The following is a 20,583-nucleotide window of genomic DNA, read 5'->3' as shown; positions in this document are numbered from 1 at the left end:
TTTTAATTTTTATTTTTGTGTAATATTTTTGAAAATTTTCTTTTTGGTTTATAAATTTTTATTTTCATTTACTTGAAGTTATATTCAATATTTGAATTTTTTTTATATATATATATTTATCCGAGTTTTCATTTAATTTTTAAATTAAAGGTATTTGAGAAAGTTATTATAAATTAAATATTAAGCAACGTAGTCTGGAAATTAAAAATTCCCTAGCTATCAACGTCAGGAAAAGTTCATTTTTCAATTTCAAAGAGAAAAGTAAATTAATAATTTGTTCTTTCTTTTTTAAATTTTAATTGACGTTATTTCAATTTATTAATTTTTGTATGCTATTTTCAGAGATGTTTTTGACAAAGGAAAAAGATGAGAAAAATGAGAGAAAAATTCGGGGGCCTTTTTTCAATCGATGAAATCGGATCCTCGTTGAGTTTCCGAATTTATAGAAATTCAATAATTCTCATTCGGGAGTACAACCTGTCGGCAATATCGGCGGAGTTAAGGGTGGCCGGAGAAGAGGATCTAAAACGACACCCAACCCCCAATTGTATTTTTGAACAAGTGACGAGAAACGCAGGCGCTGCAACGATCAATAAACACACGAAGTCGAGGGCAAGATAACAGTAGCTTACAGGTTCGCAGATAGTAAGCGTATTTTTTGAAAAAATAAAAAGCAGGCACCGGCTCAACTTGTGAGGCTGCAAAGCAGCTCCTGCAGCATGCAACCGCCTCCAAGAAAAGTAAGTGAAACATCAACCCGGATGACAACGTTCCACTGGATTATATTTCCCTTAAAATCCCCTATTGGAAAAAGTCGCGCGCGCTCCTTGTCAATTTTTTATTTATATATTTCTTTTTTCTTCCACTTGTGTAAAACTCACATTGGGTGTGTGTATGTGTTTATTATCAATGAAAATCCTCTCTTCCCAGTACCTGTCATCGATTTTAAATTCAATTCACTTTCGTAAATCATTTTCTAAAATTAAATCCGTTTTGATTATGAGAATGGGACGATCGAATTTTTTTTCTCGTGTCACGATCTCGCACGAAGAAATTTCGGCTCCCAATCGTCCTTTTCCCGAGGATCCCATCACCTTTTAAATTGCCCTATTTACTAGAGACCTAGATTTTAATAAAAAAAAAAAAATTTGTCCCGGAAGTGGTCTCTTTATACTCATTGATTTTTTATTGCGTGGAAGAAGAAACAAGATTTTCGTAAAAAAATTACTTCTTTTCCTTCGTCGTCGTCGTCATCATCTTCTTCTTCTTCTTCTTCTTTTTTTTTTTTATTGTGCGAGAAAAGGTGACTGTGAAAAGATTGCCTTTTAACCTTTAGGAAGTGGACTAGACATTCGTAGAACATTGATTTCTCGCTAACGACATTTAGTTGGACATTTACTTTCCGTCTTTATAAACTGATAATCATAATTTTATTATTCCTGACAATTTCCCTCTTTTTCAAATGATTTTTAACTGATTTTCAGTTTAAACTAAATTTCTATTTTCTAGTTTTCTAAATCTGATCTAGTTTGAAAATTTACTTAACTTTGTTTGAAATTTCAAGTTCTGGTAACTTGTGCTCCTAAAGTTTTGGTAACTCTTCTATTTTCACGGAATTGAAGTTTAACTTCAATTTTCGAGTTAAATTGTCACGAAAAGTTTTCGAGAACACAAGAAAAAGAAGAAGCTGCGATCGAATTTTGCTCATTGTCTTAAATAGAATGAAGAAAGCTGACGTAATTTATTTTCAGTCACGCGAAAATTTCTTTTTTTTTCTGCTGAATCGAGAATTTCTTGATGATTTGTCAAGGGCGAGCTAGCTGTACAAGGGCAATTAACTTCCAAATCAAAAGGCACATTTCTTAGAAACTAAGACTATCGATTTTTCGAACCCCTCAATTGCCTGTGGGAATGGAAAATGATCAGTATTTTTTTTTCTATTCAAAAGTATGTCTAGAATTTTTAATAACTTGGAATTTCCAATACAATGAACCAGCATTTCGTTTTCATGATACATAAATTGAATTTTTCGAAAATAAAAAAATTCCTGAATTTAAATTAGTAATTTTCCTTTTAATTTTATTTGTAATAATCGAAAAGTGTGTTTTCAAGGGATGAAAATGTGCATTTGAATTTTCATATTTCTGTGTAATTTTGAAGGTAATTTTTTTTCTGAACTCTTTTGAACCTCCGTTAATAAAAGTTCTAGTATTCATTCTCGACTCTCATTTCAGGATCATCGAACCTTTCTCTGCACATGCATAGGCTCGCGGTCCTTTTTCCGATCGATTTTCTTCTTCGCTTATTTCATTTTAACCGATGCAGAATATCCGGCTGAATTCCTCGGGCAAATAGATTATCAACGCAGTTACATTTTCCAATTATGCGATTCTTAATCGACTATAGGATGAAGCAATTAAACGAATATAAATTGTCGCCTTTTTCAATTTCATCCTAATAATTATAAATTGATAAATTCTTTTTTTTCTTTGAAATATTGTAAATTTTATTCGAATATTCGAATTTTTCCTTTCATGGCGAATTAAAATTTGTTCATTAATAATTTACAAAAATTGTAGAGAAATGTTGAAATCTTTTTTTTCTTTCTTTTGCAGGGAAATTATGCAAAGTTTCTCAAAAATGTACACGCAGAACAGGCCGCGAAATTGCAGGCCAAGAATCAACACGAGTGCGACCTGTTGGAGGATATCCGGTGAGATTTGAATTTACACTTTTCATTCTTTATTCTAAAATCTTCATATTTTTCAGTATTGCATTTCTTTGATGGTAAAAATGATAAAAATAGAAAGAGAAATATTTTTAGATTCTTATACAAGAATTTGTTTTCTGAGATAATTTTTCATTTTCCAGAAAACAAAGATATTCATATTTTAAACTTAAATTCAGTGACTAATTGACCAATGGGTGTGGTTTTTGTATTTTTTAAAATTAGAGAAATTTTAATTCTAAACTTGACATTGTTGTTATTCAGAAATAGTGACGGAGTAGAATAAAGAATCCTTGAGACTATTTATGGGAAAATTAAATTATTCAGTGATTAGAGATTAAAAATGTAAGACGTCGAATTATTTGGGGTATAAATAAGTTTGTTAATGATTAGTTACATCAGACGAAGCCTTCTTTTCAATTCATAAATCCTATGCCTGTCGACCTTCACATTGGATATCGATCCATTTCTAAGTTTCATAAATTTTCCTCAAAGATCGCCTTAGATTCCAATCATTTTGTCCTCGAAGTCAAAATTGTCTTCATTTCACTCCATTTGGTGAATTTAAGGAATTTCATTTCAAATTCACTATGTACTTCTGTTAAGAACTGGCCTTTTTTTCGTTTGCATCTTAAATAATTAATTCCTAAATTATTAAATTTTCAATTTTAGTTTTTAGGAGCAAAATTGCGAATAAAATGAAATTATCGAAATTTCTAAATTTATAAAATTAAAATAATGTAAATTATGAATTATACTGAATATGCTGAATTAATAATAATGAATTCTTTTTTATGATTATATTTTTATTTTAGTGAATTCAGTTAATGTAAATTACATGTTCTTTGATTTTACGTCAGTAGATTAATTAAAATTTTAGGTAAATTAAGAAATTATACACAATGCGAAATAGACTGACTTCCGGTACACAAACTGGGGCGGTGGTGACGGTAAAGGGGGTGGGAAAAAGGGGGTGATGATCGAACGTCGTGCATTGCGCGTTACACACGTTGCGCTTTAGTTTAAAAGACTTTTATAATTGTAATAAAAAAAAAATCGCTATAAATCTCCAAATGACCTTAATTTCAAATAATCAATACAACATTCACAACAACTAATTGATAACACTGTTTCGAAACAGCATTAATTTTTCATAATGAAAAATAATTTTTTTCTCCTTTGAATACTATGTATATTTAAAAATATTGTTTCGTTTTTAATAAAGCAACACCTTTTTACCAATATAATATTATTCTTTTCTCGTTCGTAAAAAATTCAGGGATTCGAATGAATATCCGGAAAGAGGAGTTTAAAGAATAATTTGACTAATGGGGTCAAGAGACACTCGAGAGTTTCAATTATAAATGTTTTCGATAAAAACATCTGAAGACTTTAATTAACCATTCAATTGATCGCTGTATTTATTAAAAAATTCTTCATTGAAAAAAAAAGAATTTTCTTTTTCTCTAGTTCCAAAATGCTCAAAAAATCGCCAAAATTAAATCTTTCGAAAAAATTTTCCTATGCAATTAATTAAAGTTTTCAAAATGTTGAATAAAAGAAAAAATAATCTAGATGAGTAGTAATATCGTCCATTCGCATCTTAGCAAAACCATATTTTTGATATTATTTCAGTAATTTCACCATAAAAAAGTCAGCCATTGAAAAATCCTACTCGGAGGTGAGTGAATAGACGAGAAATTAAAAATTATAATTAATTACATTTCTCGGCAAGAATGAAATTAATATTTAACTTTTTTTCAATTTTGTTTTCTTAGGCGTTGCTGAAGATATCCTCGGCATATCTAAACAAGAAGATTCCAAACATTCCTGACATTAAGATCGATGGAGCGGAGGAAAAATGGTATAATAAAAAGGCCCTCTTTTTCTCTCAAGCTACACAATATATATTCTATATACACCATAAATATCTCATAGTCTCTACAATAATGATAACTGAGATAAAAATTAAAAACAAAAAAAAACCACAATCAACCACGTGAATTTTAGGAATATGTGGAATGTCTGGAGAACTGTTCTGGAGGAAAACGAGAAACTTGCTCGGGCTCGACTCGCTGCCGTGGAGGTTTTTCAGCAACAAATTGCTGACGATGCCAAGGTCCTGCGAATGCACAAGCTTCAAATTTCCAAGAAGGTAAATTCTTCAAATTCTTTTGTCATTAAAAATAATTTTTTTCCCATAGAAACGAAGAAATTTATCACAATTTTTGTTCTAGAGAATTTCGAATTATTTAAAAGAATGGAAAATTTATGATTTTTTTCTTTTTCCTGTTTTTATAATTTCTTTTCCGTAAAAGAATTTATTTTCACATTTTAATTTTATCTCGTTTTCTTTCTATTTAAATAAATATAAGAAAAATGAAAATTGAGAAAGGAAATTTGTTACAGGCCATCGATCAATTAATGATAGTACAAAAGGAGCTGCAAACGTGTGTGCAAGATGTGGATAAGACGAAAAAATTGTACTTTGATGAAGAGCATTGTGCGCGGGACGTTCGTGACAAAGCAAAGGATATTGAGGAAAAGTGAGTATATAATTCAAAATTTCTATGCAAATTAATACAATTCAATTTTCAAAGTAAATAGAGCGATATACATAAAAAGAATTCTCTTTTCTTTCTCAAACTTTTTTAAATTTATGAAAATTTGTCAAGATTTACAAAAGTTTTGCGAAAGAAGATTTTTGTGACAATAAAAATTTTATGAATAACAAAATTTATCGAGTTTACAAAATATAAGAATTTCTGTTTTGGAAAAAATATCCATTTCAGACTCAAGAAAAAGAAGGGTTCCTTTTTTCAATCTATCACAACATTGCAAAAGAACAGTGCCAAGGTAAATTTTAATTTTATTATTATTTAATAAATTAACAAACCATTCTTTAAAAATAAAAATAAAATCGCAATAAGTAAAAAGAAGAATAATGAGTGGAATTAAAAAGAAATTTTCTATTCTTTTCAGGTGAGTTCAAAACGAGATGCTTTAGAGGAGAAATCGACAGGAGCTCGTAACGATTATTTGTTGAGTTTGGCTTCTGCAAATGCGCATCAGAACAGATATTTTGCAATCGATTTGCAAAATACAATGCAGGTAATTTTATTGACGCTAAACTTGTTATCAATTCTAGGTTATTATAATAATATAATTTTTACTATCAATATTATATATAAATATGACAATTTTTAGTTAAAAATTGAAAAAATATACTATTAATAATTTTTTTCGTATTAGTATTTAGAGCAAGGTGTATACGACAAAGTAGCCGAATATTTGACACTTATGGGCCGTACAGAACTTTTAACTTGTATGGCAAAGCAAAATAGTTATGGAATAATTCGCGACCAAGCACAACAGGTTTGAATAAATAAAAGATTATTTTTTGAAGAAAATTATTAAAGAAAAATAATTTTAGTTTGGAAATGTATTGAAATATATTATACTATAAGAGTAAAAAATTATTTTCAGCTAACTAGGGAATACAATATTAAATGTTGTTGCTTGTATTATCCTGTATTGAAGCAACACATTCAATATGAATACGAGGCATGCGACAACGACCCCTTTGACAAGTAAATATATTTTTAATTGTTATCCTTTTAATTTTTAGTATAGAAAAAAAATTAATTTATTATTTTCTTTTAAAGAGTGACTGCCGATCATTCAGCTGCATCATCCTTAGGAAAAGAAGCTCGTCGTTGGGCAACGAGAATAGCTCGAGAAGTTGGTAGTATTAGAGAAAATAATAGAAAATTACAAGTTCTTTATCAACTTAAAGAATCGGGACAAAAGGTATGAATCTTTATAAACTAGAATAAATTTAATTACAATATTAGTAAAATAATATTTAAATATAAGAAAAAATGTTATTTCCATCATGAATACTCGTCTATTTATTTATTTTTCAAATTTTGTAAATAAATTTCTAATTTATTTTTAATTTATCTATAATTTATTTTCGACTTGTAGTTTATTTTTAAATTGAATATTTTATTTTAGACCGATCCGAATGATCCGAACGGCCCCGACATTGACACCAAGATAGATGACATGAAGCACAATGTTCGACGTGCCGAGGTAATTATCGTTGGGGGAAAAATGATTTTTTATTAAAAATAGTTCTACCTTTTAATAAATGCATTATTCACTCGCCTCATTTATTTTAGACGGCAAAAATGAAAGCAGAAGCCAGATTAGAATGTCTTCGTAGTGGAGGAGGTATGTAATTTTCAATTGATTTTATTACCGATATCGGTGCGAATTTTTAATAAATAAAATAAATAAAATAAATAAAAAAAATATCAATATAAATTAAAAAACAATATTAATGTGATGATATTATCTTATCAGATTTAAATTAATCGAAAACGTTTTTTACAGTTAACGTAGATGAATTCATGCAAGAAGTGGAAACGTTGAACGTTCAAGACATCCCCCGGTCAGCGAGTTCACTCTCCGTACGCACAGACGCTTCCGGAACTGCGGTAAATAGATGATAAAAGATATGCATACATAATAGATTCGCGATCAATGTTGGGACCGCGCAGAAACTATTGTATTGTATTTTTAAATAGACCAAGTACTAAAAAAAACTCTATGAGGAAGTAAAATTTATTCAAGGTGGCAAATGAATTTCGAAGGAAACTAAAATTTTGTTATTTTGAATAAAGTAATAAAATAAAATTCACTTTTTAGAAAGTCTAAATTGTAAAATATGCTACTAAAGATAAGGTATAATTGCAAATGTTTCAGGAGCATCCATCATCGGATTCATTCTACGATAGTGACGGCGATGCTGGAAGTGATTTAACAACTGTCGAGAGACCAGGAAGTACGCACACTTCCGCGCAGCAAGATGAAGATATTATCGAAGACAGACAGAGGCACGATAGTTCGGAAGTTAATGGTAAAATATTGAAAATACTTTTTCTATTATTACAGAACAAGAATTTTTTTGATATAATTAAATATTTTTTCTTATTCACAACAGCTCTATTAGAACAAGAACAGCAACGAATAGAAGATATTACTGCTGGTTGGGATGATCCGGCAAATCTAGACTGGAGCAAGTTGGATGAAGATGAATCGGCCACAACACAAGATTCAGCCGATGTGCCTTCTAATCAACAAATTTTCAAGTGCACAGCTCTTTACTCGTACAATGTAAGTATTTTTCTCTAATTGCTCTAATTTATATCTCTTTTTCATTAAATTGACCAAAAAGTACCAAAGTTGCTGCTCAATTTTTTTCAATGAAATTGAATCAATATTTTTCTCTAACATTGTGATTAAATCATTCAAGAAATAAAAATTGGCAAATAAATAAATTTTTTTTTCAAGGCACAAAATCCGGATGAATTGACTATAGTTGAAAGTGAACAATTAGAAGTAGTTGGCGAGGGCGATGGCGACGGATGGTTGAGAGCTCGAAATTATCGAGGCGAGGAGGGATTTGTACCGCAAAACTATCTTGACGTCGAAAGAGAGCCCGAGACACAAAGTAGTCTTGTTTCACATGGACCAGGATTGGTGCAGCAAATTTCGTTTTCATCCGTTGATTACACAATTGACGATCACGACGCTGTTGATCCTGATGCACACATACAGACAACTGCTCAAGATTCGTTTGTACAAAATCATATAGGTAAAGTAATTAATTAATTAATTAATTATGTAGTTATTCAAATTATTCAGTTTACTATAAAGCAAAATTTATTCAACAGGTACTGAAGAAGAATTTTGCATTGCTCTGTATGACTATGATGCTACTTGTGACGAGGAACTCACTTTCGTCGAAGGCGAAATTATCAAAGTATTGAGAAAAGAACCACACGACGTTGATGACGGTTGGTGGGAAGGTGAATTACGAGATCAAAAAGGCCTATTTCCATCTTTAGTCGTAGAACCTTGCGCCCCAGATGGATCACCTTTGTCGGCATTAGAAGTAATTCAAGTTTCATTTTGCAGACATACAGACAAAAATTAATAAAATAAAATTTTAAATTCTATTGTACTACTACAATTTTTTTCAGGACGATGATGAAACACCGCCAACTAGTTTTGCACCTCCCCCCGAACACACACCACCTGAAATTCCGGACTACATTTTAACCGATGAATTCGAAAACTCGGAATTGAATGGTACGATTAATAAAAGCAATTTTGATCAATTTTTATCTATATAAATTATTTTAATTCCTGGAAATTTTTGACAGATTCAGGAGGCGATCAACCAGTTTTTGTAAGTGAGAGATCAGGCTTCGCAATAAATCTCACGAGGAATCAGAAAGAGCAATACGTTATGCAATTCGATGACGATGAGAAGGTCGAAGCTCCGGGAATAACAGGTGAGTTTTTTTCAAATCTAATTCTGAAAATTCCAAATTAATTCCTGTCAGTAATAATAGCAAAATAAATTATTCATTAGTTTCGATTATTATCCAACCTCTTATCTTTCTAATGCTGCTCAGTAGAGGAAGCTAAAGAAGAATCAAATACTACAGTCGAAGTAAGTAAACAAAAATCAAATTTATATTTCTAAATTGATCCAAATCGGTAAAAATTCTCTTTTCTTCTAGAAGACAAAAAAGAAGGCAGCGAAGAAAAGCGAAGACTCAAATAATATTGGTCTCGGAGTAGCACAAATTGTCATTACAGCTGCGACTCCAATGGAGGAAATCGAGCATCCTTTCCCCGGCGAAGACAAGGCGGACAAGGGCGACGAGGAAAAGGACACAGAAAAAGAAACCGTACAAGAAAAGATCGTGGAAGCCAAAGAAGAAAAAGTTGAAGAAGAAAAAGTCGAAAGCGAAGTTAAACCAGACGAACCAAAACCACCAGATGTCGACGAAATCGAAGAAAAAGTCGACGATCTACCAGCAGATTCGGGACCATTTCCGGTGAGCAGCAGTTCAGGTAGCGATGGCGCCGAGTCCATATCCGGACCAAGTACCGCGGAAAATTCCCAATCACTACCAGCGCGCGCTGCTGTCGTCGAAACCGAAGCACAACCCGAAACTGAAACCGCCGAATCGCCGGATATAATACCAAACAAAATGCTAGTTGGCGGGAGAGCGAGTATTCCCGACGAATTACAACCTGATCAACTGGAGAAGCTACAAAGCCTAAAAGAGTCTAACGCCTAGGATTGACAGAACCTCGGAGAAATTGACTGTTACGCCTTAACAGATAAATGGGCTCTTCCAATAAATCATCGGAACAAATTCCAACATCTCTTGGAATTTTGGAATTCTCCAGAGGTCATCATTGCGAAAAAAGACTAATCTTGCTAAAAAAAAATAAACTGACAACAACTGGATATTTTTATGTTGATATTATTATGTACACAATTTTTGCTAGGCAATTAACTTCTAGTAAAACTACCTAAGTAAGTTGCGATTTTTGCAACAAGATTTACAAAAGCAATTATGTACAGCCATAGGGTAACAAAAAAAATATATATATTATACATATTAAAAACAAAACGACTCGTCGATACCTGTAATAGCGGAACTTGCGTCGTTCATGTAAATTATAGAGAATTACAAGAATGTTGCATGGAAATGAATATTGTCTTTTATTTCAAAATATTATTTCAGATTTAAAAAATGATTACCTTGGTAAAAAAAAATGCAAAAAAAATCCTTAGGGTTGCATTCTTAGAGCACCGTCGAGTCGAATGACTTCAGCATTGAGAAGTGGATTTTCAATGATCGTCTGACAGATATGAGCGTATTCGTCAGGTTTACCCAATCTCTGTGGAAATGGTACGGTTTGTGCGAGGAATTGCCTAACTTTGTCTGGTAACGATTGAAGCATTGGCGTGTCAAATAGGCCAGGAGCAATGGTGCAGACTCGAATTCCAGTTGAGGCTAAATCACGAGCCAGAGGCAGTGTCATGCCGACGACTCCGCTTTTACTTGCCGAATAGGCAGACTGTCCCATTTGTCCATCGAAAGCAGCGACACTTGCCGTGTTCACAATGACACCACGTTGTCCATCCTCGTTTGGCGTATTTTCAGCCATCAATCCTGCCGATAGTCTTATCACATTAAATGTTCCAACGAGATTTACATTCACAACCTTTTGGAAATCCTCCAAGGCATGATAGGTTTTTTTATTCTTATTGTAGACTTTAAAGGCCACAGCAATGCCGGCTGCGTTAACGACAGCGTCGAGTTTGCCGAATTTATCTTTTGTCATTTCCAAAGCTTTTTTGACGTCATCTTCGGACGTTACCTGAAAATCATAAGAAATTTGATCTTAGTTTTTTTTTCTTAATTTTAAAAATTAATCTTTGAGTACAAAATTAACATACATTGACAGGTGCAAAAATTGCATTGTCTCCCAAACTTGAAGCAACTGCAGCACCTTGAGAAGTTGGCAAATCGGCAATAACAACTCTCGATCCTTGCTTTAAGAATCTTTCCACTGTACCACGACCCAATCCCGAAGCTCCTCCAGTCACAAGGAGAACAAGATTCTGTAAAAATTATTTATTTTCGTTTATATTAGAAAAAATTAGTAAAACTAAAGATAAGATTATTAAAGTATGTCATGGGAATAAAAGCTTCATTTTATCAAATTAACAATTAATTTTAATTGTAAATCTATAATATTCGTTTGATGTTACGAAATATATTTAAAAGCTAAAATTCTTTACATCATGATGACTAGGTATTTTTATACATTAGAAAAAATAAATTATCTTTAAATATACACAAAATTAACAATTAATTAAAAAAACAAAAGAATAAGCAGAGTGTTTCCTAAGGTCCTTACACTCAAATATTAAGGACTTAAATTTAAAGCAAAATACACAAAATAGATTAAAAAAATCAAAATATACAGGAGAAAGTTAAAAACCAGATATTTAAATAGAAAGTTAAATTATTAAAATAAATTTCCTCCAAAACGGAGTATAAACGAACCTTCAACATCCTGAGGAGTCAAAAGAGACCGACTTTCTTCGAAATATTTTAATAACTGATGGTAGAATGAAAAGTTTCTTTAATTAAAGTTGATTACTATTATTCACTGAACATTGAACTTTAAATGATATATTTTATAAAATGAAGGAGATTGTGCATCTGGACTTTGAACCGGCTCCTTTCTGGATAAGAGGGCACGTGGGAGAAAAACTGGTGGGGATTGAAATGGGATTGAACTAAATTAATCAATTTTAAAATATATCCTTCCACTTTATCCAAATATTTAAATATTAACATATATAAGATGCTTAAATGTTAATTAAAGACTAAATAAAATGAGTGAAAAGTGCGTATTAAATGTCTATAAAAGAATAAAGAAAATAAACTTCTCAAATAACTGACATAACCTCTAAAAAAAGTTACGGAAATTTTCACCCAATCCTCCCAACTTTATGAAAGTCAGAAAGTCACACAAAATTTCTAACAGAAATTGAAAAAACTATTATTATCAATATAAACTACTTAAAATATAAATAATTAATGCGTTTTTAATTAAAAATGTAGACGATAAAGACAAAAAAAATCAAAACATTATCATTGCGCACGCGCTGATTAAAGTTTATGATTGGTCGCTTATTTTACGCGGTGAATTTTAAACAGAAAAAGTAAAATATTCCAAACAGGTTTAAATAATTACAATTTACAATAAATATAAAAACTAATTAATTAATTTTCTTATAAAATTTAATTTCGTTTTTAAAAAGTAAATAGTTTTCTACAATATATTTCATGCTAAAATTGTAACAATTTATTTACTATTGATATTATTGTTATTAACATTATTATTATTAATTTTTATTTTTTACTATTTTTTATATTGTTTTTCATTTTTTTTAAACTGATAAACAATAATTATTATTAATTAATGTTATCTTTTTACAAAAAACATATTTCTCTTAACAAGTATTTTATCATTCTAGCTTCTAGGTCAAAGTTATTTTATTTAAAAAAAATGTTGATAAATGGTATTTTAGACTTGAAAAAGCTTAGAATTAGACAAACAGAAAAATAAAGGAAAAATAATTTTTTTTATTGTAATTGAAAAAGTAATTAATAAATAGACTTTTGTCTATTATTGTATGATTTTAAATTTAATGTGCATTTAATTTATAAATACTAATATTAACAGACGAAAAGATAATTGAATACAAGAACAAAAATGGATTATGTAAGTGTTTTTTTTACCTTTTCTTTCATGTCTGATTAATTACCTATTGAAATTTTTAATTAAAGGTAAAATTTCTTTTAGAAAATAATTATTGAAAATAATATCGTCAAAAGCGAAAAACTACCTTCGCTATCAAATGATAAACGTTTAAATGAAATATTACTGGAAAATTTAAAGAGTAATCCAGATTTTATTGGAATAGTAAGATTAAGAATAATTTTTATTTAATAATAATAATAATAATAATAATAATAATATCAATAATAAATAATTAAAGAATAAATATCTCAATGTTTAAGAATTACTTACAATAAAAATTTTCCTCTTCGACAGATTGACTCTCAAACAGGGGAAAAATGTTCTTACAGAAAATTAGCAAACGATAGCATTCGATTAGCTTTGTGGTTGAAAAAACAAGAAATAAATCCAGGCGACATTGTTTCAATTTGTTCTGACCATAGAATTGCAATATGGAGTCCTTTATGTGCTACTTTGTTCATTGGAGCGAATTTGAATATTTGGTACGACCACTGGTCACCTGGTAAATAATTTTTAACAACAAAAAAGAACTTTATAAATTTAAAAAATCATTTTATATTCTTAAATTTTGTAAATTTAAAAATAATTTTCCAAAGCGGTATAGTAAAATTTTTCCAAATATTTCAGTAACATTGCGATATTTTGCAAAACTTACGAAACCAAAAATTATATTTGCCAATGAGCAAAAAGGAAGTGTGCTCAAAAAAATATTCCAAGAGGAGAATATTGATACAAAAGTAGTAATTCTCGGTAAAATTCCTGATTTCGATTCACTTGACGATATTGTAGAGTGTGGATATTCGGGAACTGTAGAAATTGATGATTTTAAATGTCATCCGGTGAAAGATGATGACGATGCGTTATTATTATTTTCTTCTGGATCAAGTGGAATGCCGAAAGGAGTGCAGCATTCCCATCGTAGCACTTTTTATAATTTGTGCAAATTTTGTAATATGTGTCTTCAAAAAAAAGAATTAAATTCAGGGATCACTACTCCGCTCTACTGGATTGGAACTACAATGCAAATTCTACGATGTCTATTGTTGGTTTATCCTGCAATTATTGTCGATGAACCAACGCCGGAAAAATTTTGTCAATCTGTAAACAAATACAAGGTTATTAATTTAATTTCCCAAGCAGATTTATTAAATCTTTAAATGTTTTTATATTTTAATTTAATTAAATTTATCTCGTTTTTAAAAAATATCTTCTTTTAAAAATAATAATTAAAACTACTTTTTTAATGTCATTTAGATTCAATGGACAGTTCTAGGAACCGCGTTTCTAAACGAATTGTTCAATTCTGGACTTTTGGATAAATACGACTTTTCATTTGTCGAGGAAATTTTAGGTGGAGGAGCAAAAGTGAGAGTGGAAATATTAAAAAAATTTGAAAGTATATTGCCTAATGGAGTAATATTACAGGGATATGGTGAATATATTTTTATGAACAAATTAAATTAATTATAAGAAAGAAATAGGTGAAGTAAATAAATTTCAGGCCTCACTGAATTTGGTGGTGTGGCTCTAATACGAGAAAAAGGTGACAAAAATTACGAAAGAATGAAATTAACATACGAGATGGAGATGAAAATAATTGACACGAATGACAAGAACATTTTGGGACCAAACGAAGAGGGTGAAATTTGCTTGAAACATTCTCATATTATGAAAAATTATTTTCAAAATCCAGAAGCAACTCAAGAAATAATTGATCAGAATGGTGAGGTTTAAAACTAATTTTTTGTGAAATTTTTTCTAAATTCAAGAAACGATTTTACAGGCTGGCTTCATACGGGAGATTTAGGATACTATGATTATGAAGGCAACGTCTACATTATTGACAGAATTAAAGAATTAATTAAATATAAAGGTCACCATATTTCACCGAACGAAATTGAAAAAATTCTTGTGCAGCATCCGGAAGTTTTAGAAGTAGCTGTGGTTGGGATTCCTCATCCAGTTGATGTTGAACATACACTCGCCTTCATTGCTGCAAAAACGAATACAGAGGTTACTATTTATTTTATTTATTTAAATTTATTTTAAATATTATTATTATTCATATTATTATCATTACTAATTAAAAATGAAATAATTAAAAAAATCTAGACACTGAGGAAAGAACTATTAAAAATGTCATTAGTTCTTGGCGAAAAGAAACGTCTGCATAAAATAGAATTTGTGGAGAATCTGCCAAAAGCAGGCAAAAAAATCAGCAGAAGCGAATTAAAGATCATGGCAAAAGAATATGTTGAGTAATTGAATTATTAATCAAACAGAAAAATTTTATTTCTAATTTACTGTTTCCATTATTATATAATTTAATTTATTTGCAACTATTGTATTTCCAATAAATGTTTAACAACATTTATTTCAAAACTTTTATTTCTTTTTATTCTCGAATTCTAGCTTTTTTTTATAATAAATTTTATTCAAATTATTCAACGAAATTAATTTTGTGTTAGATCTCAAATTTTAATTTTAAATAAAATGAGAAAAAATGGAGTATTTTTGGAAATTTTATAGAAAAAAAATTCCTTACAATGAATATTTATTTTTTAATCAATTAAACAGACTCAGGACATTGAGCAAAGTGCATATTAAAAAGTGTGTAAAAATAAATTTAAAATTTATTCTTCCTTATAGCTTTTTTTTGTTTTATTATTTTTTTACTCTGTGTAATTTCACAGACGTTAAATTTAAATTGCTCTCGTCATTATTTATTAGTCCTTGATTGCATAAACTAACATGACTTTGGATTATTCGCATGCAGTGGTAAAATAATTGTAATTTACATGAATTGTGCTCCAATTACGAAACTGAAATTGATACCGATAACAGAAATTCAAAGTCATAATATATGGTGGGGAAGAGTCTCGTTATAAATCTCAATGCATGAAAATAAAAGATTCATTATTAGAGATGACAATCTTTTAAATCATTTGTTATTTGTGCGAGTGTGATCAACATGAATTTCAAGGTAAACTTACTTTTTCTCCTATTTTAGTTTATTTAGAATAATTACTTCTATTTCTTAAAGAATTAACTTAATTCTCAGTAATTTTCTATTACTATTTATTATTATTATTCGATTAAAAATTCAAATTTAAAAAAAAATTACAGGACTCTCATCGATTTGTGATTGAGAATAAAATACTGAAAGGTAAAAAAATAACACTGGCCGATGACAAAACTCTAGGAGAAAGAATTCTCGAAAATTTGAAGAAAAATCCCGAATTTGTTGGACTTGTGAGTTATTATTTCAATATCTTGTTAATGATCTTTTGATCTAATTGATCCTTCATTTCTGCATTATCTTGTTTACAATAAATATAAAATTGCAGTTAAAATTATCATTATTGATATAGTAATAAGAATAATTTATCAACAATTGTGTTAAAATTCAATACTAATCAAGTGCCTAGAATTTTTTGAAATTATATTTCTGATTTGACACTAAAAAAAATTAATTTAGTAGTTTCACTCACCTATTAAATAGAAATATTTTTCTAAGATTGATGCTCAGACCGGAGAGACGTCGACGTACGGAAAATTAATAAATGACAGCATACGATGTGCATTGTGGTTGAAGAAACAAGGAATAACTCCAACCGATGTAGTCGCAATTTGTTCTAATAATAATCTTTCCCTATGGGCAGCGTTTTGTGCAATATTTTACATCGGAGCAAATTTAAATCCTTGGTACTATGGTTGGACTGCCGGTGAGTTTTCCTAAAAATAATAATTCTTGACAATTATTTCGAATATTGAACACTTCTCATACTATATATTTTTTGAAATTATATTAATTATTTTTTTAGAAAGGATTAATTTAATTAATTACGAGAAAAAGTTGAAATTTAATAATTATGCTTCACAACTTTAAAATAGTTTTACTATGGTTTTACTAATAAAAATATGAAAAAAAATTAATATATGTACATACAGAATCAGCAAAGCACTATCTTCATTTGACAAAGCCGAAAATTATTTTCGCCAGTGAGAAAGCGGTCGATATGCTGAAGAAATTAATTAAAAATGAGAACTTAAAGACAAAAATTATTGTTTTTGGCAAAGTACCTGGATTTGAATCGTTTGAGGATATTATTAAACAGCCACTCGTCGAAGATGTGGAACGATTTCAGTGCACAAAAGTCGATCCAAATCATGATTCTTTGATAATGTTCTCGTCTGGAAGCACTGGTCTCTCTAAAGGTGTCCAACACTCGAATCAAAGTGTTTATTGTAATTCCTATAAATGGGGCATTTGGTTCGACGAAGCCCTCGGGAAACCGGCGATGTTCACCTCCACATTATATTGGATCACTGCCGTTATTAGTATGACTAAAAATTTATTATTCTCCTGTCCAACTATTGTCATCGATGAACCATCTCCTCAAGAATTCTGTAAAGCCATCGAAAAATATCAGGTAAATTTATTAATTATTCTGAGAAATTGTTAATTAAAAAACTATTAATATTATTTTTACTATTATTATTATTATTATTACTATTTTTATTACTATTTTTAACTACTAAACTTCTGATTAAACAAAATTTTTGCAGATTCAGTGGCTATTCACTGGAACGGGAATGACGAATGAATTGTCCTTGATGGAAGATTTGCCTAAATACAATTTCTCAACTTTAAAATATTTTGCAACTGGAGGCTCGAAAATAAGACCTGATGTCGTTAAAAAAATTATTCAAGTGTTAAAAAATGATCAGTTTACATCATGCTATGGTTCGAAATTATACAAATGAAAAAAAATGTTATTAAAAAAAATTATAGAAAAAAATTAGAAAATTAAATTTAAATTCCAGGAACTACAGAATTGGGTTGTGCGGGTATTTGTCAAATGAAAAATGGTAAAAAGAATTATGAATCTACTGGTGTTGTTTTCTTTGATTTGGAATTAAAAATTGTGGACGTTAATACCGGTGAACCATTAGGTCACAATCAATTGGGTGAACTTCATTTTAAAAATAAACACATGATGAAACATTATTTGAACAATCCAAAAGCAAGTGCAGAGATCTATACCAGCGACGGTAAATATTTAAATTTAATAAATTATGTAAATAATTTTAGATAATATAAATAATAATAATTAAAAATTTACTTAGTGAAGAAAGAAATATCTTACAGGATGGATTCGTAGTGGAGACCTAGGATACTACGACGAGGACGGCAACGTCTTCATAAAAGAGAGAATAAAAGAAATGATGAAGTACCGAGGTCATCAAATATCTCCTTTGGAAATTGAAACTGCTCTTCTTAAACATCCGGAAGTAATTGACGCTGTTGTCGTATCAGTGCCTCATCCAGTGGACGATGAACATCCATTTGCCTTCGTCGTTAAAGAAAAAAATTCAAAAGTACTTTTTCCTCCTTTTTTCAAATAAATTCTGAAAAGGAAATAAATATTCATAAATCGATTTCTTTTACAGGTAACGAAAGATGAACTTTTACAATTAACATCAGTTTTGGGTGAAACAAAAAAAATACGCGGTGGATTAGTATTTTTAGACACTTTTCCATTGAACACTTCGACAAAAATCGACAAAGTAAAATTGAAAGAAATGGCGAAAGCTCACGCAGCTAAATAAGTAAGAAAATTTGGAAATTTTTGTGCATATTGATATTTTTCTTCCAAAATTTTTCAAAAAAAAAAAAAAAAACATAAAAATAAAATATAATAAAACTTAGATTATTATTAAGGCATAATTAATGAGTATTATTATTATTAAGCTATAATTAAAGATTAAAATATTTTCTAGTACATATTCTACTAATTTAAAGAAACCTTTACCTTATTCCCTTAAATTTTTGTTATTAATTTAAAAGGAATTTTAAATTAAAAATTTCATTTACTTTAAAATAACAATGAAAAAATTAACAATTGATTCTAAATTTTAATTTTCAAAATTTTATTGTAAAAAATCGAAATAAAAAAAATCTAGTATGACAATAATATTGAAAAGAATCTTTAGAAAAATAACATAATGCTTATTGACAGATGTTAAAAATGTCAAATGCTTTTAAACTTCTTAATCAATGATAGTGAGGAATAAATTTACTCCTCTGTACAAACGATGATTTATAAAGAAATAAATTCATTTATTATTATTCAAAGTCGTTTTTCAATATTTTAAGTCATTCGCAAAATTAATGAATTTGAATAAACAATTATTTATAAATGTAAAGAATAAGTTAGATAATCTACATAATTCTTCAAAAAAAAAAAAAAATGTTTTAGATACATTTCACAATTTGCATATTATTGTATAAATTTCCCTCTATATATACGATTGAAAATTTTAATCATTACTAAATAAGTTTTCGTTTTTACCTGTTTATCGACTGTGATTTTCCTCCAAAATGAAATTAATTTTCTATCTCGTTTACATTATTTACGTCGTCCATGCAAATTCTGTTGAAGTAACAAATTTCATTTTAATTTAATAATAAATATAATTTTCAAATTTTATTTTTCTGTATGACTTTAATTCTTAATAAAAAAAATTAGAATTTTAATTTTAATCTCTAAACTTCGAAAGTAAACTATTTTCTATAAAATAAAACTAATTTCAGACTAACAACGAAGTCTACGATGATATAACGGATTCACATTTCGAAGTGAAACAAATTGAAAAAGATATTAATCAATATGAAAATAAAGTTTTGACGGAAGCAAGGGCAATTTTTGATGAAAATGAAAAAATGCTTTTAAAGGAGACCCTTGAACATGAAAGTGAAGTAGGAATATTTTTTCTCAAACTATTATTTAACCATTTTTTTGTAATCTCATTAAATGTATCAATAATAATAATTTTAAATTGCAATTTCAATTTTCAGAGTGTGGATTACAGTGAAAAAAATAAAACAATTGTACAATTGTGTCTTAAAAACGTTGAGACAAAATTCTCAGTATATAAAAATATTGTCGATGATTTTAAAGTTTGCCAAAGTAAAGCAGAAATTAAATATTATCGAGTGCCAATTGATGATTACAAATTTATTTTATTCAAAGTGAGTAATATTTAATTATCAATTTTGACTAAATAATGAAATAATTTCAATTAGAAAATAAAAAAGATAAACAATTTTACAAAAAATTTCTTTTAGATGAGTGAAATATTGGAAGTCCATGTAAATAGTTCTGTACAAGAGTGCAAATACTGGGCAGAAAGTTCTGCGATTGATATGACAATAAGTGACTGTTTTAATTCGAAAAGACCAGGAATTAATGCAATATTGTTTGGTTTAGAGAAAACATCGATAAAATTGCAAACTTTAATTTATTATGCAGGAGAAAAGTTAAAAACAGAATGTAAAATTTGTGCATCAAATCAACAGTTAAAATTAAAAAAAGAACTTTTTAATATTCATGTTAAAACAGATTTTTGTATTCAAAATAATTAATAGATTAAATTAAATTAAAATACATAGTTAAAAACAACTGTCTTTACAAAAACCAAACAATTGAAAATGTAATTAATATTTAAATATTTATAGATATTATGTACATACAAAAACTTTGTAAAAATTAATTAAGTATTAAGTATTGAGTATTTTATATAGAAATAAATAAAATATTTCCTATTTTCAATGTTTCAATTTTTGTCTAATCTCG

At 29.0% G+C, this 20,583-nt stretch overlaps 3 protein-coding genes across 6 annotated transcripts; 2 read left to right on the top strand and 1 right to left on the bottom strand.

Annotated features, from left to right (window-relative positions):
* The first annotated feature begins 350 nt into the window (after window positions 1-350).
* Window positions 351-10,313, top strand: LOC122499180 (protein nervous wreck). 4 transcript variants are annotated; one of them, XM_043607345.1, is made up of 22 exons: window positions 353-740; window positions 2,616-2,713; window positions 4,364-4,409; window positions 4,507-4,592; window positions 4,739-4,883; window positions 5,138-5,274; window positions 5,521-5,584; window positions 5,711-5,839; window positions 5,981-6,103; window positions 6,215-6,318; window positions 6,394-6,538; window positions 6,746-6,823; window positions 6,913-6,964; window positions 7,127-7,230; window positions 7,499-7,652; window positions 7,737-7,909; window positions 8,087-8,390; window positions 8,470-8,690; window positions 8,779-8,887; window positions 8,962-9,093; window positions 9,220-9,254; window positions 9,325-10,313. In XM_043607345.1, exons 1-22 carry the CDS (start codon window positions 720-722, stop codon window positions 9,889-9,891), a joined length of 3,027 nt encoding a protein of 1,008 aa, XP_043463280.1. In that variant the 5' UTR covers window positions 353-719; the 3' UTR covers window positions 9,892-10,313. The 4 variants fall into 4 exon arrangements, with proteins under 4 accessions (XP_043463281.1, XP_043463280.1, XP_043463279.1 ...); XM_043607344.1 differs by having other exon boundaries at window positions 354-740; window positions 9,217-9,254; XM_043607346.1 differs by lacking the exon at window positions 9,325-10,313 and having other exon boundaries at window positions 351-740; window positions 9,174-9,254.
* Window positions 10,299-12,252, bottom strand: LOC122499182 (3-hydroxyacyl-CoA dehydrogenase type-2). The gene is made up of 3 exons (XM_043607350.1): window positions 11,677-12,252; window positions 11,064-11,228; window positions 10,299-10,984 (listed from the first exon to the last, which is right to left on the bottom strand). The coding sequence occupies exons 1-3, from the start codon at window positions 11,683-11,685 to the stop codon at window positions 10,391-10,393; spliced, it is 768 nt and encodes a 255-aa protein (XP_043463285.1). The 5' UTR covers window positions 11,686-12,252; the 3' UTR covers window positions 10,299-10,390.
* Window positions 12,253-12,880: 628 nt separating this feature from the next.
* LOC122499214 lies at window positions 12,881-20,450 on the top strand. Its single transcript, XM_043607398.1, has 19 exons — window positions 12,881-12,904; window positions 12,986-13,105; window positions 13,238-13,445; window positions 13,571-14,058; window positions 14,198-14,375; window positions 14,445-14,666; window positions 14,727-14,956; window positions 15,056-15,201; window positions 15,872-15,926; window positions 16,070-16,195; window positions 16,461-16,668; window positions 16,895-17,376; window positions 17,513-17,690; window positions 17,771-17,998; window positions 18,096-18,325; window positions 18,398-18,556; window positions 19,542-19,706; window positions 19,806-19,979; window positions 20,076-20,450. The coding sequence occupies exons 1-16, from the start codon at window positions 12,896-12,898 to the stop codon at window positions 18,554-18,556; spliced, it is 3,267 nt and encodes a 1,088-aa protein (XP_043463333.1). The 5' UTR covers window positions 12,881-12,895; the 3' UTR covers window positions 19,542-19,706; window positions 19,806-19,979; window positions 20,076-20,450.
* Window positions 20,451-20,583: the final 133 nt, after the last annotated feature.

Source organism: Leptopilina heterotoma, unplaced genomic scaffold (assembly GCF_015476425.1).
Source record: "Leptopilina heterotoma isolate Lh14 unplaced genomic scaffold, ASM1547642v1 Lhet_166, whole genome shotgun sequence".
NCBI classification, from domain to species: Eukaryota; Metazoa; Arthropoda; class Insecta; order Hymenoptera; family Figitidae; genus Leptopilina; species Leptopilina heterotoma.
The sequence above is the reverse complement of the archived record's forward strand: the minus strand, read 5'-3'. Positions and strand labels throughout refer to the sequence as shown.

What these genes read in the sequence shown, in the direction of transcription:
- LOC122499214 (XM_043607398.1), top strand. An exon ending in ATCCAGATTTTATTGGAATA is followed by an intron (nt 13,106 to 13,237) that starts GTAAGATTAAGA and finishes CCTCTTCGACAG; the next exon opens with ATTGACTCTCAAACAGGGGA. An exon ending in CTGCAAAAACGAATACAGAG is followed by an intron (nt 14,957 to 15,055) that starts GTTACTATTTAT and finishes AAAAAAATCTAG; the next exon opens with ACACTGAGGAAAGAACTATT.
- LOC122499182 (XM_043607350.1), bottom strand. An exon ending in CAATTTTTGCACCTGTCAAT is followed by an intron (nt 10,985 to 11,063) that starts GTATGTTAATTT and finishes TATGATTTTCAG; the next exon opens with GTAACGTCCGAAGATGACGT.
- LOC122499180 (XM_043607344.1), top strand. Translation starts at nt 720, where the DNA reads ATGCAACCGCCTCCAAGAAAA. An exon ending in CAGCTCTTTACTCGTACAAT is followed by an intron (nt 7,910 to 8,086) that starts GTAAGTATTTTT and finishes TTTTTTTTCAAG; the next exon opens with GCACAAAATCCGGATGAATT. An exon ending in GTTTGTACAAAATCATATAG is followed by an intron (nt 8,391 to 8,469) that starts GTAAAGTAATTA and finishes TTTATTCAACAG; the next exon opens with GTACTGAAGAAGAATTTTGC.